The sequence below is a fragment of the Epinephelus moara genome, chromosome 7, assembly GCF_006386435.1.
Source record: "Epinephelus moara isolate mb chromosome 7, YSFRI_EMoa_1.0, whole genome shotgun sequence".
NCBI lineage: Eukaryota > Metazoa > Chordata > Actinopteri > Perciformes > Serranidae > Epinephelus > Epinephelus moara.
Window position 1 is genome coordinate 24,155,501 of NC_065512.1, and position 17,575 is coordinate 24,173,075.

General features: G+C 41.0%; 1 protein-coding gene across 2 annotated transcripts in view; it reads left to right on the top strand.

Moving 5' to 3' along the window:
• The window catches only part of abca12 (ATP-binding cassette, sub-family A (ABC1), member 12), a 95,949-nt gene that overhangs the window by 61,746 nt on the left and 16,628 nt on the right, over nt 1-17,575 (top strand). For both annotated transcript variants that reach the window (XM_050048514.1, XM_050048515.1), the window contains 14 exons: nt 1,172-1,333; nt 1,568-1,751; nt 2,411-2,629; nt 3,538-3,734; nt 7,300-7,457; nt 8,811-9,044; nt 9,247-9,394; nt 9,782-10,028; nt 11,505-11,594; nt 12,701-12,788; nt 12,947-13,074; nt 13,802-13,889; nt 14,259-14,367; nt 16,551-16,605. In XM_050048514.1, coding sequence (XP_049904471.1) covers nt 1,172-1,333; nt 1,568-1,751; nt 2,411-2,629; nt 3,538-3,734; nt 7,300-7,457; nt 8,811-9,044; nt 9,247-9,394; nt 9,782-10,028; nt 11,505-11,594; nt 12,701-12,788; nt 12,947-13,074; nt 13,802-13,889; nt 14,259-14,367; nt 16,551-16,605 — 2,107 coding nt within the window. The remainder of the gene's footprint in view (nt 1-1,171; nt 1,334-1,567; nt 1,752-2,410; nt 2,630-3,537; nt 3,735-7,299; nt 7,458-8,810; nt 9,045-9,246; nt 9,395-9,781; nt 10,029-11,504; nt 11,595-12,700; nt 12,789-12,946; nt 13,075-13,801; nt 13,890-14,258; nt 14,368-16,550; nt 16,606-17,575) is intronic.

Here is a 17,575-nt window from a genome sequence, read left to right on the forward strand (position 1 = left end):
GTGTTTATAATGTGTTAATTTATGCTACTCCAGGACTGCTTAGGGACCCTATTAGTGTAGTAGTTGGTCTGTATTAATTTTAGGACATCAGACACACTTTGCTAGGCTTAGCTTTACTTTGCTGAATTTTACTTTTGCTAGTCTAACAATGTACTCAGTTTTCTTTGTCAGATCAGCTGTTCTTAAAGCTTAAAGGCAGCATTAGCATTAACATAACAATATTAGCATAAGCATACTAATATTAGCATTGCACTAGTATCACACCATAACGCTAGCATTCTGTGCTAATGTTTTTAATTGAGGGATTACTCTTTAGAGATTACTCTTAGTAATACATTTTGTTTCACATTTATGATGAACTTGTTGTATACTCTTACTGATGATGATGGTAACAGATGAAGCAAAGCAAATCAATTCAATTTTTCCAATTCAATTTTATTCATAAAGCCTAATATCACAAATCACATATGCCTCAGAGGGCTTTACAGCATATGCCATCCCTCTGTCTTTGGGCCCTGACAGCAGGGAGAGGCTGAGAGCTCTGGAGATGAAGCCGAGTTAGTGATATGCAGTAACAGGACATGAATGTTCGCAAATGAAGAAAGAGACAGAAGGAGAGAAGGGGTGTTACAGGAAGTCCCCCTGCAGACAAGGCCTATATCAGCCTAATTAGGGGCTGGTCCAAGGAAAGCCTGAGCCAGCCCTGACTATAAGCTTCATCAAAATGGAAGGTCTTAAGTCTACTCTTAAACGTGGGGACAGTGTCTGCCTCCCGGATGTGATGGCACTTTCTATTAGACAAAACACATCGAGCCAGAAACTTGTCTTTCTGTACGTTTAATTCAGCATCTGCAGATGGGCTTACAACAGTCAAGAATGAGCTGAGTGCAAAGAGTGAGCCCTGAACACAGGAGATGTCAGATACTTATACTCACTGATAAATGCTGAGGTCAGGGAGGGGGGTGAGTTGGTGACCAAGCAGTTTCTATTACATGGACCAAAACTGGGAGATGGTTCCACAGAAGAGGAGCCTGTTAGCTGAAGGCTCTGGCTCCCCTTCTGCTTTTGGAGATAAAGCACAAAGCACAGTAGTTTATTAATTGCTTGGTAAATGTATTTCTAAATAGTGTGTCTCGTAATAATGAGAAGTCTTTTTTATTTTGCCCTTCAGGAAAGTATGGCATCCCTGCCCCTTGGTACTTCCCCTTCAAAGCCTCCTTCTGGGCTGACCTGTGCTGCTGCGTTAAGTCAAAGAGTAACGTAGGCAGAGGACTCCTCTTCTCAAACATCATGCAGAAAAACCAGCCTGTCTTCTCTGACGACAAGGAAAAAGGTACAGGGGAAAAAAATACTGTTCTTGTTCTATCTTGTGGCAAATAACAATAAGCAATGCTGTCTCCTCCGGTGTGGTGTTGTGAAGTCAGAACATGATGTCTTTCCTTTTGTGTAATTTTTTTCCTAACCCCGACACCTCACTATATTTATTTTTTCCCCCTCACTCTTCATTTAACTCCTGTCCACTTTGAGTTTGATTTACAGGTTGCTTCTGTCTTTATGTTTCTCTCAGGCCAGAACACTCTTTCCTCTCAGACCGGCGAGGATTTCTCAGAGCTCCCAGTGGGCGTTGCCCTCCACGGCCTTAGCAAGATATATGGTGACCGAGTAGCTATTGAAAACCTTAATGTAGCCTTCTACGAGGGCCACGTCACCTCTCTGCTTGGTCACAATGGAGCCGGCAAGACCACCACCATGTATGTGTGTTTTTGTTTTTTTTACTGTATCAGCATGTCCTTAAATGAACACAAAATGCATTTTGACCATTCATATACTGTATGAGGTGTCTTTTAAATTTGATTTGTGCATCCCTTTAATCAGCAGACCCTCTAAAAGGGTCTGCTGCTGACAGGGAAATTGTTTTGTCCAAATCTGGCACAGCAAATGCACCGTGGTAGAGATTAGCCTGACAGGTCTTCATCAACTGGAGCACTTACATTTACATTTTAAATGTGACTAATTCTGCTGATGCTCTTATACAGAGCAACGCACGATGAGTGCATCAGCAGAATAAGATTCAGCAATGTTAAAAACAACCTAAACTAAGAGGGGATCTCAAGTCCTACAATATTCCAGGGACCAACAAATCATAATTTAACAGGAAAGTGCCAAAGAGAAAGTACGAAATAAAGCTAATGGGACAAAAACAAAGGGCATTTTCAACATTTATTGTGTTAGGTAGCAAATATGAGCAAAAATACTTGGAAAAACTGGCTGATTATATATTTGAATATTAACTTTTTCCTAATTATGAAACATGAAATAACAAAAAAAAAATACTCGAAGATAATCATAAATAATTCTACATGAAAATACATCAGAATTAACTTATGCATAAATCATGCTTTGTGCTTAGGTCTCTCCTGACTGGCCTTTTCGCCCCATCATCTGGCTCCATCGAGGTGTACGGCAGAGACATGCAGAGTAACATTGAAGACATTCGCAGAGAGCTGGGGGTGTGCATGCAATATGACGTCCTGTTTGACCACATGACCGCCAAGGAGCACCTGCTGCTGTATGGCCAGATCAAGGCACCACACTGGTCACACAAGGAACTGCGTGAACAAGTCCGCACGTAAGTGACCAATCATCCAGTAAAGGGAGCGTGCTCCATATCATAATGCATTGAGTCATAATGCACTGTGTCTTGAAGATGTTGTCAGGGGTTCTGCATGATGTAGCAGTGCTATTTGATATATTTTATAACCTGCTTTGTTAAAAGACATAATGAAAAGGTGTCTGTTGTTCGGCTCATGGCATTATCCACCAGTAGAAAGGAAAAATGGATAGGGGCTATAAGAGTTGAACAGTGAATAGTAGCCAATGCTCAACACCAGTGACTTGTTAAACTCAGGATAATTAAAAAAGACTGCATGTACTAATTAGATGCAGTTATAGTAAAACAGATTTTATGGCTATACTTGCTGTAATTTACAGGTATATATAGGCCTTGATGTAAGGAGGACAAAATAGTTGTTGTGCTTGAAATAAGTCTCCAGTTTAGCATCTAAAGAACTGTGAAATGTATCAAACACTTATACAGCCATTAAATGCTGGCTGAGAACGCTGTTGCTCCCTGGGCTTGCTCGGACAAATTTGGAACAATATTTCTTCTCTGTTTCAAGTTCACATTTTCCAGAAGAATTCAATAATATTTTATTTTAATATCTTTTTGTTCCTTTGCGCCCTCTTGGATAAGCTTACGGGAGCAAGTATTGGAGAAATCATTTTTCATTCCATGGCATCATTAAGATATGGGTTGAACCCCCAGTTGCATCATGACACTATTTCTGGAGGGACAAGAGGAGCAGTAATAAGCCTGAACTTAAAGGCAAGAAACTGTACCTCTCCTGGTTCCTGTAGCTCAGAAACCCCCGCTGGGTAACTGATGGAAGTATAACTCAGAAACTGGGTTGTAATGTGCAGAAAAAGTATGTTAACATGAGCTCCATGCTAAATGCTTTTAATTGACTTCCCTACCAGGATCCTAGAGGAGACAGGCATGTATGTTCACAGACACAAGCGGGTGGGCACCCTGTCAGGCGGCATGAGGCGCAAGCTGTCAATCTCCATCGCCTTCATAGGGGGCTCCCGCTTGGTGGTTTTGGATGAACCCACCACAGGAGTCGACCCCTGCTCAAGACGCCACATCTGGGACATTGTTATCCAGCACAAGAAAAGTAAGTCTCTCAGACACACACACAGTGAACATCAAAAAAGCATTCCTGTTAATTTGATTTTACAAACTCTCCATTAAACTCCAATCTATAGCTACGACTGCTGCTATTATTACTATTTCTACTGCTGTCACCACTAATTATAGTTATGATGATAATAAGAGGAACAAAGAAATAGCAGAGGAAGAAGAAAAAAAGAACAGAACCAAACAAGCAATGTATTCTCTCCATTTATGTCCCATGGGGTCCCACAAGGCACGATACTTGGCCCGATTTTGTTCAGTTGTGCAGCCTTGCTGCCATTAAAGACATATGTCAGGCATTGCCAAATGTGGTACCTGTGGACCCGGACTGAATGAGAGTAAATGATAACCTTCACAAAGCATGGTTTTGGGTGCAGCTAATTCATTTAATACAGCAAATTGATTACTTACCACATAGATTTTTAGAGAGACCGAAAGCGTGAGACAGATGTGAGAGAGATGACAGCATGAAGCAAATGACCTGCTACTTCATGGCTACAGACTGTGTCTGCGACAGTTTTCCCTGGTATAACCAAAATAGCATTACACACCATGATCATGTTTGGATCAACTTACAGCTGTGAGTCAGCTTTCTCTGCAATGAACATTACCTGTGAGTACCTACACATGTACAAGAAAACGTCACTAACTCCATGTAAGCCAAGATGTAAACTATTGGCAGGGCAGCCATAGGCCCATCTCTCTCTCTAGGAAAGAAGGAAGGGAAAATATAAAAAAGCAACAACAAAAAAATTCCAAACATAAATAGATAAATGACAGGGGGCTGCTTAAAGCTCTGTTTTCCCTTTTTTCTAAAAGAGGCATTTTTAAAATTTCTTTTTATTTTATTCAAAGCATTTTGTCTTGTTTTCATTAAGTTGAATGTAGGCCATAAGTTCATTTTGTTAGGACTAATTTTATTTATGGGAAATAAAGCTATTTGTTTTCTATACTAGTTCAGTATGTCAATATGTGAAAATTGACAATATTATTTAAATTAGTGGTTTTCCAACAGTCCAAAAGTCGGTCGCAGGTCCATTTTGAATGGACCACAAGTGACTCTGAAACATGTCAGTTTTGTAAAAAACACACTTTATTTTTAAGTACAGTGAATTTCTGGCACGGAGCTTTTATTTTGAAATACTGTTTTCTGCTGAAGAGTGAGTGATTAATGGACAGCTACTTAACAGAGACAGCAAGCTAGCATGACGATATGGCTAAACGCCAGAATGACGCTAAATGTATTAAACTGTGTGGACCTTGAACGAATGACTAAGGAGAAATCTGGACCCCAGGGATGGACCGGTTGGGAACCACTGGTTGAAGTCACATGGAAATGTACATTGATTCTATTTGACAGACGTAGGGATAGACACACTTAAGACATTCTGAGGTTCTGACCTCTGATAGAAAGAAATTTTAGTAACTGGACCTCTTTGAATTTTAACTAAATACCTCTGGACGAGATGCCCTTTAACCACAAGCTTAAAATATTCAGCGAGAAATCTAGAAGTTCAGATATATTCATACAAATCAGAAATATTGACAGTCAAAGCAGCGCCTCCCAAAAACATAGTCAAGCAACTTTTTCCACACCTAAATATCTTCTCACCTTGACTACTGCAGTTCATTATGTACTTACCTCAATCATGTGGCAATTACCCATCTACAGTTGGTGCATAATGCAGCAGCAAGGCTTCTGACAAACACTATGCAGAGAGCATATCTCACCAGCGCTGACTGAATTACATTGATTCCCTATTTGTTTTAGAATTCAGTTTCCTGATTTTGTTGATTACTTTTTAAACCCCCCATGGTTTGTCTCTGCTATATATTCATGATCTTGTAATTTCTTATTCTGCACCAAGACATCAAACCAAATTTTGTGAACAGTTTCAAAAGTAGAGGCTTAAGAAAAAGGGGGTTCATACTTCTGTGGAACAGCATCAGGTCAAATCAGCCGAGTCTGTGTCTCTTTTTTAAAAGACTTTAAAAACACGCCCGTGTTGGCTGTGATTTTTATAACTTATTACCTGAATGGTTTTATGTAGTCCTTTTATGTTTTGTTTTGTTTTTGACTGTCCCCGAACTTCCTGTTGTATTTTATGATTTTATGTGCACCTGTGAAGCACCTTGTAACTCTGGTTTTTAAAGGTGGTATAGAAATAAAGTTTATGTACTTACTATTTTAACAGCCCACCAGTATGCAACATTAGAAGCTATTCACTGTGAGGAGGTTCCATGAAGAACCAATGTGGCATTCAACAGTCACACAGTAAATGTGCAATGAATTACATTCCATCATGTTCATCCTATCAAACCTGGACCACTATGAAGAAGACACATTTTTTATTTAGTATTAGTCTAATCCTAAAAATAGTAAAATTCACATCCTGCAGTGCACACACTCATATGGCACAGACAATCCAAACTCTAACTTTAGTGTTTGCCACTGAGGACGTCTCCCCCTCCTAAGAGGGAAAGGAGTATTAGAGCAGGAACCTGGAGCCGACCCTTGAGGGCTTTCCCCTCCTCAGACTTCTGACTTTAAATCTAGCATATAATTAATCTAAAAGAAAAAGTATTTTTTCGTAGGATGTCTCAGGGTAGCAGCGACAATGCCAGAGAGATGGCTGAATGCTATATAATTGTAGCTGTGGAAAAATATCCTGTGTAATTGGCCCTGCCTCTAATGTTAGACTTTGGTGCAAGGGGAATCTGTTTTTTTTTTTTAAAAACCTTTATGCATCACTTGCTGTTTGGTCGCCTGTTTCTCTGATTATTTGTGTATGCACGATGTAGCTTGTGTGCACAAACTGTAAAAGAATGGACATAGCCACCATGATGTCACCAGGAAGTGACCACAATTAGATGAGAGATTGGAGCTGGGGAGGATAGCATTGCTATGCCTCTATCCTGATTGACAGGACGCCATGCTGGCAAATTATCAAACACAATATAGCCACACCCTGAAGCGTACCCTGCTTTATTGTCTATTTTAGTCTAGATGGGACCATAATTTACAAAATGAACATCATGCTGTGTTGAGGAAGACTTGAAAGTAGTAAATGAGACCATAATCTATTTCAAAAAATGTTCACTGAGGTAACAAATCAAGTGAAAAGTCAAATTATTTTATCAAAGACTTAGAAACAATCGGATTCCTTTTTTCAACAAGTGTAGTTGCCCCCTGCTGGCCATTAGAAAGAATGCAGGTTTAAGGCAACTCAGAGTGTGTGTCAGCAGCTACACTTAAATGGCCAACATGTACTCTTTAGAATAGGAATATTAGGAAAATAATTTTGCCAAAAGACATCTAAATATTGCCTCTTTGTTGTTCTATCACCCCTCTCAAAACTGAAACTCCTACAAAGTTTTTCAGATAAATGTGATGGTAAACATCTCACTATGTGCATTTCACTGATTGACTCGCAGGATGTTCATGTAAAACATTCCTCAGTATTCAGTTAGTTATGGGTCAGGGAATGGTATCATAATGCATCCACAAATAATTCAAATTGTTTTACGTGTGTGTGTCCTGTCAGATCGCACTGTCATCATGTCCACCCACCACCTGGATGAGGCTGAAGTTCTGAGTGACCGCATCGCCTTCCTGGAGAGAGGAGGATTAAAATGCTGTGGATCCCCCTTCCACCTAAAGGACAAGCTGGGTCAGGGCTACAAACTCACTCTCACCAAGAAGGTATTCATCCTCACACTCATTCAGCCATCATGTTCAGGAAATTTTTAAACAAAAAAATCAATGTTTTCCCACTAACATTTTAGCATAAGTGAATGTTAGGTGACTGTAGGCCAAAGGCTTTATCTTAGAAGTGACAAAATAACATATCTCTTACGCATTTTACTCAGACTTCCTTTCAACAAGACCCATCTTGGACGATGCACAGCCAGCATAAATAGTAACTTTTCCCAATGGAGCCGGCCTGTTCATGTGTAAATAAATTCTAGGTTTTATTTCTGCCACATTGGACACTAGAGTTGCACAATACATATTGCAATAGTGTGATTTGTATCAGATATATTGGAGAAACTGCTAAATGGGCTAAATCCCACACAAATAATGCTCTGCTGACGGCTGCAAACTGGCTCCCTCTTTTTTTCAGCATACTATATCTTCAACTGCTTTCCTAAAGCAGCAATTGTAAGCTCTTTTTTATGTCTTGTGGAAAATAGTGTGTAATATTAAAGTCCCATACTGTGTCCTATATGCCAGTTGCATATTTTGGTCAAAGCTAAAGTTTCCTGTGGTCTGTATTTTGGCTGTTTCTTACATCTGTTTCGGGCTGTATCAAACCCCTTTTCGATGATGTTGAAAGGGGAGAGCATACACGTCCCAAAAAAACAGAAAGAAGAAAATATATATTAAAGGTACACTATGCAGGAATTGTCACAACACTCAGCTTGGCCCCTCCTCCCTATACTACTTGCATGTACACTGCAAGCTACTGCGTTATTGTAGGAACGTTACATTTGTTGTTATGAAGAAGCCGATACTACCCAAGCTAACTAAGCTACCCACATACTTATCCGATAGGACACAAGCCACCTCTGTACGTTTTCATCCCCATCCTCTCCCTCAGTGCTCGGCAGCGAACGTGAAAGCGAAAGCCAACCCCTCAAACTTTATCAGCTTGCCGTTTTGTCTTGCTATATTAGCGTTCTTTCGACATTGTGTCAGTGATTTTCATAGCTCCGTCTTGGATGTGTGCTGCGACTACCTTTTTTAAAGTCCTGACCTTATCGGTCAGCCGGTGGGTACACACTAATGAACACCCCGACTGCAGCAAAAAGAAAAATAAGACAATACAGGTAAAGGGCAGAGTCTCTGCAGATACAACGCCACACACTTGTTGCGGGTCACAAGTGATGATTTAGCGGCTAACTTTTATATGAGTCAGTACACTGTATTTTTCAGAAAAATCTTCCATAGTATACCTTTAAGCCACTGGCAGCTGATTTCTAGTTGTGCAAAGTAAATCTGTGCAATCTTGAGAATAAAGCATGTCATAATCTATTCCTACTTTTCCATCTGCAGGTGCAGAACCTAGACTCTGAGCCGATGGACAATGCTGAGATGAAGGCCTTCATCCAAGCTCATATACCGGAAGCACGTCTGAAAGAAGCCCAGGGCGGCGACCTGGTCTACTCCCTGCCTCCCTTCACCTCATCCAACGCCTCCTCATACCGCTCTCTCCTGACCGCGCTGGACTCCAACCTGGACGCCCTGCAGCTGGGGGGCTATGGCATATCTGACACCACCCTAGAAGAGGTGAGCTCAAACACACCCACACACAAAACACAGGTTTATAACACAGATAGTGAACAGGTTTAACTGCTGAATTGCATTTGAATATGCTGGTGCTCTTAAAGTTGATCATACTGACATGTAAGCATCATCACAAGGTGTTTATATATACTGATAGGCTCTTTGACACGCACAGATGCTAATGTTTTTGTTTTTATCTGTGTAGGTGTTCCTCCAGCTGACTCACGGAAGCACAGTAGTCGGGGGTGAGGACGGCCCCCTGTCTATCTCAGAGACAATTTCAGACACGGATTCCATCGACAGCTTCCCCTCAGACTCCAGTGGAAGCATCTACAACTTTGGCGACAAGATCAGTGAGTAAAAAAAATACATGTAGGAAAACTTTGCATGAAGTTATTATAATTCCTGTTGTAGCAATCCATTTATTAACTGCTATTTGTGCAGTGATATCAACAGTAGTGTTTGTGTGGTCACCGATATGCTGAAACATTTGCCTCTTTTTCTATTTTAGATTTTCATACTCAACCTAAAATATTTGAAGGATACTCACTCAGTTGATCTAGTTCAAAAACTCCTACATTCTGATGGATTGCTCTGCCATCTTTTGTGATACAATCTACCTGTTAACCTTTAGCTTGGTGTGCCAAGCCATCATCAAGGCTGTAAGACAGTAAAAAGGTAAGCGCCTTGGTACAAAAATGATTAAATCCTGTCTCCATTTCTTCTCCCTTGTGTTCCAGAGCTTACCGGTTCATCCGTGGTGCACGGCATGGCCTTGGCCTGGCAGCAGATGGCAGCCATGCTGATCAAGAGGTTCCACCACAGCCGCAGAGACTGGAAGGGCCTGATCTCCCAGATCCTGCTCCCTGTTCTGTTCATAGTGTTTGCTATGGGCCTGAGCTCCATCAAGAAAGACCTGCGGCACTATCCGGAGCTGGAGCTCAGCCCTGCGCTTTACAACTTTGAACCAAGCTACTCTTTCTTCAGGTCAGTCCCCATGGCAAAGGGAATACAAGGGAGCAGTGGGAGGGGAGGACACAGAAGTAAACAAGGCTAATCAGGGTGATTTTACACCAAGCATGTTTGAGCAGTTCAATCAAACTCTGAAGCTTTGCTCTTTTATTTCAGTTAATTTTCCAATGTCAGACCAATGCCACTGAGTCTCGGGTGACAACAAATAATCACACTGAGACACCTGAAAAAGTGGTTCTTGTCCAAGCAAATTCTGTAGTAATTTCTCTAAACAATTCCAAGTTTTTTTTAATGCATAAACGTCATGAATTATAGCAAAAGCTACAAACAAATTACCATGATACAGCTGTGTGTACCTCAAGTGATATCTCTGTTTTACTATAGCTGACTTGGTTCATGGCAAAACTCGGAGGATGCTGTATTGTGGTGCTTTGCTCCAGCGTTTACAGAAATTATACTGCTTGGCATGAAGGACGCACTGTAGTAAAAGATCAAATTTTGGAACCCCGGAGCCGCTAACTGCAACACCCCTGCAACTTAGATGAAGGGTTGATGCATCTCGTCGATTGGTCCATTGGGTTCCTTCATCATTTAGAGGGGACGACATGTCTCACTTGTTATAAAACAAATTTGAAGCTGCAGTTTGTTGAAGGGCAGACGGACCTTAAGGAGGGGGAGCGAGAGTGAAAGCGAGGGGAAGAGATGATTGTGATGAAGACGGATGAGATGTGAGATCAAAGTGAGAGAGATTAAGAGTGTCAGGAGGTTGCGAGATGTCTTCATTCTTGAGAAGTGCTGTTGTTTGATCAAGGGGATATGTAGCAAGAGAGAAAATGCTGAGGTGCCAATCCATATCAAAGACCCTATGGATGCTCTTCTCATTCCTCTTCAGCTTGATATACAAAAGAGACTGAAAAATTATATTTATTAATTCATCACTGATCTGGTTTTTGGGGGGTGGGGGGGGCTTAGGGAGGTTATAGGTAGTAGTCTGGCGTTTTATGAACTTTCTCAAAGCACTGTGTTTTTAGACTTGCCTGTATGCAGTGATCTGAATCTTTATTTATGAGTGTACCTCTGCATGTGTTAAAATGCAGACAGAGGATGAAAGAAATCCACTTAAATGTAAAGTGGCAAATCAAATGTCCTCACTCTTCTTTTATCTGTTCGGCTCCCCACAGCAAGGGTATTAGAATCACTGATTGTGCCCCCATGGTCACTTTATTGACAATTTTGTGAGTCAGTAAATTGCTCCTACACTAGCTTCACCACTAAGAAAATCTTGATAAATGCCAAGCTTGCAACACAAACCACTAGATTGATTTGAATAAATCAAGAATAACTAAAACCTTTCTGCAATGTAAGAGCCTTATTAAACAACCTTTTGTTTAACGTACTTCATGTTATTATTGTTGTGATTATGTTTTAATTGACTGGTATTTCTGTGTAACCTTTGAGTTGAGACTGACTGTTTGATTTCTGATTCCACAGTAACAAAAATCCCAACTCCGCCCATCTTGTGGACACTATGATGTCATTCCCCGGGATCGATAACGCCTGCCTCGCCAAGCCCAGTAACCTGTACGTAATCACACCTCAAATGCCAGCTGTTTTTTTTTCCTCCTGAAAATGACAAATTTGTCAGTAATACCCCGGGTGCCCGTGCACAGCTTCCCTATGTGTTCTCCCCTAATCCACACGCACAGTGTTTTCATATTTCACTCGTTCTCATTCTTTTCATGCCTCCTCCTTCACCTTGTTTCATTTTACAAGTCTGCCTCCCTCCAATTCCTGCCGCTCTCTCCCTTTGGTCTCTCTCATGTCCCTCTCTCTATTTTTCTGACGCTCAGCTCAACGTATGTGGCTGAAAGCCTGCAGCAGGACTCTGCGATTCGAGAGCGTCATTTGTATTCCATAAACACCCTGTGTTTATAGGGAAGATTTTCCCCTTACAGGCACTCAAATCAATGTTGGCACTCATGAACCAGACCTCTGAGGCATTTTAAAATGCTCTGCCAAAAAAAAAAAAAAGAAGACGAAATAGAGAGAGGGAGAATGAAAGATCCTGTGGTGCAAAAGAGACTACATGTTTTGCTCATGATGTCTTACAATCACAACATGACACTGACTGGAGGAGTTCTAAGTGCTGCATTTGAATTTATATAAATAAATAGATGAATAACAGAATTAAACACCGTATGGTCCCTTGACTATAGTCATTGTTGTTGGCCAATTTATATCTAAAGTAACAGGTGTGCATGTTAGTGTGCAAAGATATGTCTATTGCTACAATCTCTTTTTTGATTTGTACAAAGTGTCCTTCAAAGCACTTGGCAGAAAACAAAATGTGGGGGAGTTGAACATCAACCCACACAATCAAATGTCCCACAATATGATATTACAGCACATATTAAACAGCTTTCAAAACAGTTTTCAGCTGATAGAGAAATTATTTGGGTCCTGATCTCACAGAAATCACGCAAGCTCATAACTGCTCTGTGAATGCTTACAGATTTTGCCACAATGTGCACACAGGTTTTAAACATTGATGCGGCCCATCATATCGACTCAGTTTCAGGATGTGTTCTGGGGTGTGTCTAAGGATCGCCTCGTGGCATTATCATGCACTGCAGACTCTCGTCATTTCACCGAGCCGCCGTTTCACTTTGTGAATGTTTTCTTTTAAGGGTCTGCACAAGAAGCACAAACAACTGGAGTTCCAGAGGGAACAGCTCGAAACCATTTAACGTCTGTAAATGCACCCATCAGGAACAGGTGAGACTGGGTCACTGAGAACAGTGAGTGTGTCTTTCTGTGAGAGTGGGTCTTTGTGTACTCATGCATTTGTGTTTCTGCACATCAATGTGTCTTCCTGTGTGTGACTGTTTGAAAAAGGGTGTGTGTAATGTGTTTGTCTCTTCCCTACACTCCAGATTTGTGATGCGAACAACTTCCAGCCCCCCCATAAGAAGATCTCTTCGTCTCAGATTATGTACAACCTGAGTGGCATCGACGTGGAGAAGTACCTTGTGGCCACAACTAATGACTTCATCAGGAACAGGTGAATGCAATCAGTGTTTACAGTTTGGTTCATGTAGCCATGCTGAGACTTCAACCCAGGCGTCATTGTAGTTTTTTGAGCACTAATCAGCAGTGATGGCTATATGAGGCGATGCTTCAAGAGAATCCAAGTAGTTATATCACATATTATTTCCCATTTTAGAAATACATTTCATAATATTACATCATTTGATGAGTTAACATAGTTTTAGATAGTTTGCAAATAATGTATGGGGCTCATTTCTTCCAGCTTTATTAATTCAGAGTAGACGATTGACCCAAAGGCAAAATGTAGTGATTCTCCAAGTGTGACTTTTTTTTTTCTTTTAGTCATTTAAATAATGTAAGTCATTCGACTAGGAAGCTTTAAATAGTTAAAACTGGCAATGTTGCAACTGCAAGGAAAGTTAATTGTATAGACAACAAGGATGTGCAGAATTGTAACTGGCTGTTGAATGAAACAGTTGCAGCCATGAAGCTAAGCTTACCGTGTTGCTCTTTTTTAATGTGAATGAGCCTCCAGTATCGTGTCAATCATGCCAGTTGTGCTTTTAATGTGTGGTCTGAAGCTTTTACCCAAAATGCGTCTCATCTGCGGGTGGATATTTGCTTTGATTAAAAGAAAAACAAGCAAGCGAAGAACACAGTGTGTCACATCCTACCTCTCAGCAGCATTCTGAGCTCTTTGTTTGGATCAATATGTTTGTATTTTTTATTTTTTTTTGCAGATATGGTGGCTTTTCTCTAGGCATGCCCCTCCCTCCTGACTTGCTCATGGATATAACAGCGGTGCCCAAAAATCGCACTCTGTCTAAGGTACCTTTGTCTGCTTCTTCCCTGCTACCTGTCTTGTTATCACTTTAATGACTCTGCCAATGAGTAGTTGAAAAACATGACATCTTATCCTAAAGTTGCTTGGCTACAAAATCAAGGCTTGCAGAAGGAGCTGCATTGTTACACCATCAGTGTCATCATAAATGTGCTTTACTGAAGCAATCGTGCCTCTGTTAAAGCGAGTACATTTCCTCAGATGGATGACACCTGCGTTCATTGTGTCTTTAAAACCTTGGTTTCAAAACATTGAAAAATATATAGCAGTGACACAGTAGTGTTAAATATCCTGATCTGTAGCAGAGTGAATAACAGTTTCTATGCATGTCTGTGTTTGTGCTTGCATTGGTTTAGGTCTGGTTCAACCCAGAGGGCCATCACACAATGCCAGCATACTTAAACAGCCTCAACAACATCATCCTACGCGCCAATCTTCCAGCAGACAAGGATCCACATAAATATGGTAAGCAGGAAAAAGCTGAAAAAAAAAGTTATGCGTAAAATATATATGTTCAGTGGCAAGCCAAAGGACAGTCTGAGATTTCAGTTTAAATGATCAACGATTCTACACATACAAAGGCAGTGACATGAAACTATACTATCTATTATTTGCTGCTGTTTACTTATGGTTTGTGATATTTTTAATGATTTTAGAAACAGTCCATACATATTATTTTTGGTGAGGTGAAGCTGAGGAAAAGGTTTAAAAAAAAAAAGACATGTCAGACGGGATGCACACATCAGTGATAGGAAAAAATCTATCGAGCCAGCAAGATGCTGCTGATTGAACACACAGTGCATTCTTATACTAAATAAAGAGAGAGGTACACAGTGTGTTTACTCATGGTTCATTTCACTGGATTAAAGCCAGGGGGTGCTGTGTATCCTTAGACTCACATCAGTATGCCTGATGAATACTGATGAGTGCCGCTCACTGGGGAGCTGTGCTAAAGAGAAAGAGGCTGGCCCATGTTCTCAGTACTGTTTCAGCTGTATCTGTATCACCCTGACCATCTGCCTGCAAGCACGAGTACATGAACATACACACAAACACACATGAAGCAGTACTCGTAAATACATACAGAGCATGCACAGAAGCACGTACGCACAAACACATACACACATTTCTTCCACACTGGATGACAAAAGTGCTCGAGGGTGGAGCGAATGTAACTTGTAAACTCAAAGAGGTGGCGGGTGGTTTGGGGGTGGAGATCCAAGGAGATGGTTTATCTGTCACACGTGAAGCTCCAACCCTTGCGCTGGGCACTGCAGTACCAACTCTGGGTTGGGAAGCTTTAGAGGTCTGCATCAGTCAGTTTTTTATGCCACTTTTGCAGGACTGCCCGCTGCACAGATGTGCCATCACACTCCTGTCCACTGTCCACACGAGAGATTCTGATCGCTCCCACCTGCAACAATATTTTGTATTGAATGTCTGTCTGCCCCATCCCTCTAGAGAAAATATGCAGTTACTCAACCATTTAATAATCTAACCTTAGAGGACGTGAAGTGAAAATAAATCTTATTTAATGCTTAAAAAAACAGCCTCAGCTTGAGGCAGTGAGAGCTAAATTGTTCTTAAACTGTTATGGATCATGACACATTTGTTTAATTTAGTAAATCAACAAAAAAAGCAACAACTTCAATCATAATTTAATTTTTTAAGTCAAATTAAAGCTTTTCAAATGTGGATATTTGGTGGCCTCCATGATCAGGGCAGGGTATCAATAGAGTATGTCATTTGATACCTTTATTCCTACTTCATTCGATAGCCATCATGTGAAGGGAAGCATTCAGTTGTGTAGAATGCAACCAGACACCTGAGGCATATAGTATAGCCATATTTTCAAATGTTTTGGTGGCAACTCCATCAAGTGCACTCCGCCCAACTTCACCTCACTACAAACTGTATGGGTTGCAGCTGTAGCAGAAGTGGGCCAATCACACATCATCGAAAGCAGTAAAATTTGCATGGAGTACTGAAGTTTTGATACTACTTGGTGCTTGGTTATTTCAGTTGAAGGTATCTTGTACTAATACACAGCCCTGTCTGTGATAGCATATTTAACATCTTTGTGTTTTGTTTTTTTTGTTTGTTTTTTACATTTTTAGACCAAATGATTTATTGATCAATCAAGAAATGGGCAGATGAATCAATAGTGAAAATCATAGCTCGTTGCAGCTTTAGCCGTTTCCCAATGCGTAGGATACAAGCCTGATCCGGGAACATCCGACCTTCGAGCAGTAGTGATGAAGTGGTAATGATTACAGGTCAGATTTGGATTGGTCAATAGAACTCATCAATTCCACCAAAGTGCCCTTGAGCACTGAGCCTCCGACCTGCACCAGGACGGCTGTGCTGTGGGTGAACTCACACTCTCCTATCTCAGGAAATGTAAGCAGAGACATGTAGGGGAGCAGTTCATGTCTGTGAGCATCTAGAAGACCCTGAAAAAATGATAAAGAAAATTCAATTTCCTCTGTGTGCACTGGCAAATGAAATCATCTTGCACTATATTTTTCAATTGACTGTGTCCCAGGCTAAGAGAATATCATTGCTCATTTGGTTCCTGTGCTGAAAAATAGCCCACATGCTGTTGTTTTTCTATTGCTAACACAATGCTGCGTTTCTTTCTATTACAGCCATTTCAGTTTCCAGTCACCCCTATTTCGGCCGGGCGGATGATGAAGACTCAGTGTAAGGACTGCACTTTAAATTCTTGCTTCTGTTGAGCTGGCTGTCAGTATTCGACAATTTTAATGGCTGCACTTGCAAAAAGAGATTCAAATTAGCATTCTAATTGGTGAAAATATCCCAAAATTAGTCAAGTCTTGGCTGAATATTCTTGGCTGTTGTTTGGCTGAGCTCAAGTTAAATTATTGAAGCATCCTACTTTTCAGTTCAGGACATCAAAGTCAGGGTGGACTCAGGGCAGGGAGGTACATGACAGCAGTATTTACCCATATTTGATTTTCTAAATGGATTTCCCTGAGCTTGCACTATTGATCAGAGTCCCAACATAATGAGTGTTTACCCTGAAGGTGGCACAGAGGTGGATTGATTCTACCCTACTTCCCAAAATGAGTTTATTTAAAATACTCCACATTCTGCTTTAGAGACCCAGACTGCAGAGTTAGTGCTTGTATGTGTGCTTGCGTGTATGTACGCAAGCGTGTGTGTGTTCCAGAGGATCAAATCAAATAAATCTTTCCAAGAGTGGATTGAGCTGAAGCCGTGGCCTCATGAAGGTCCGTTCTCTCTTGAGCCTTATTAGCACTAACCATTTCACTAGCTATTTCCCTTGGTTTACTGCCCCTCAGTTTCGCTGCATACTCTACATTTCTTTATGAGTATAGTATTTACGTAGCTGTTGGCCTGCTTAGGTACTGCAGCAGCCACAAGTGCACAATTACCCCTCTGTGGTATCTGCTTCTTCACTTGATGTATTGATTTGGCTTGAGATGTGTTAAAGATACAACAGGCTTATTGCTCCAAATGTGTGGTAGCTTTTCCTGTGGGAAAAAAAAAATCCATGGCCATATTGGCCATACTGTTAACCAACCTGCTCAGTAACTGCTGCTGCTGGCCATCCTCTGTAGTAGTGCTGCCCTCAAACGCCCACCACATCCCTATGTGCTTTTCTCTCTCCTTCCCACCTGGTCACACT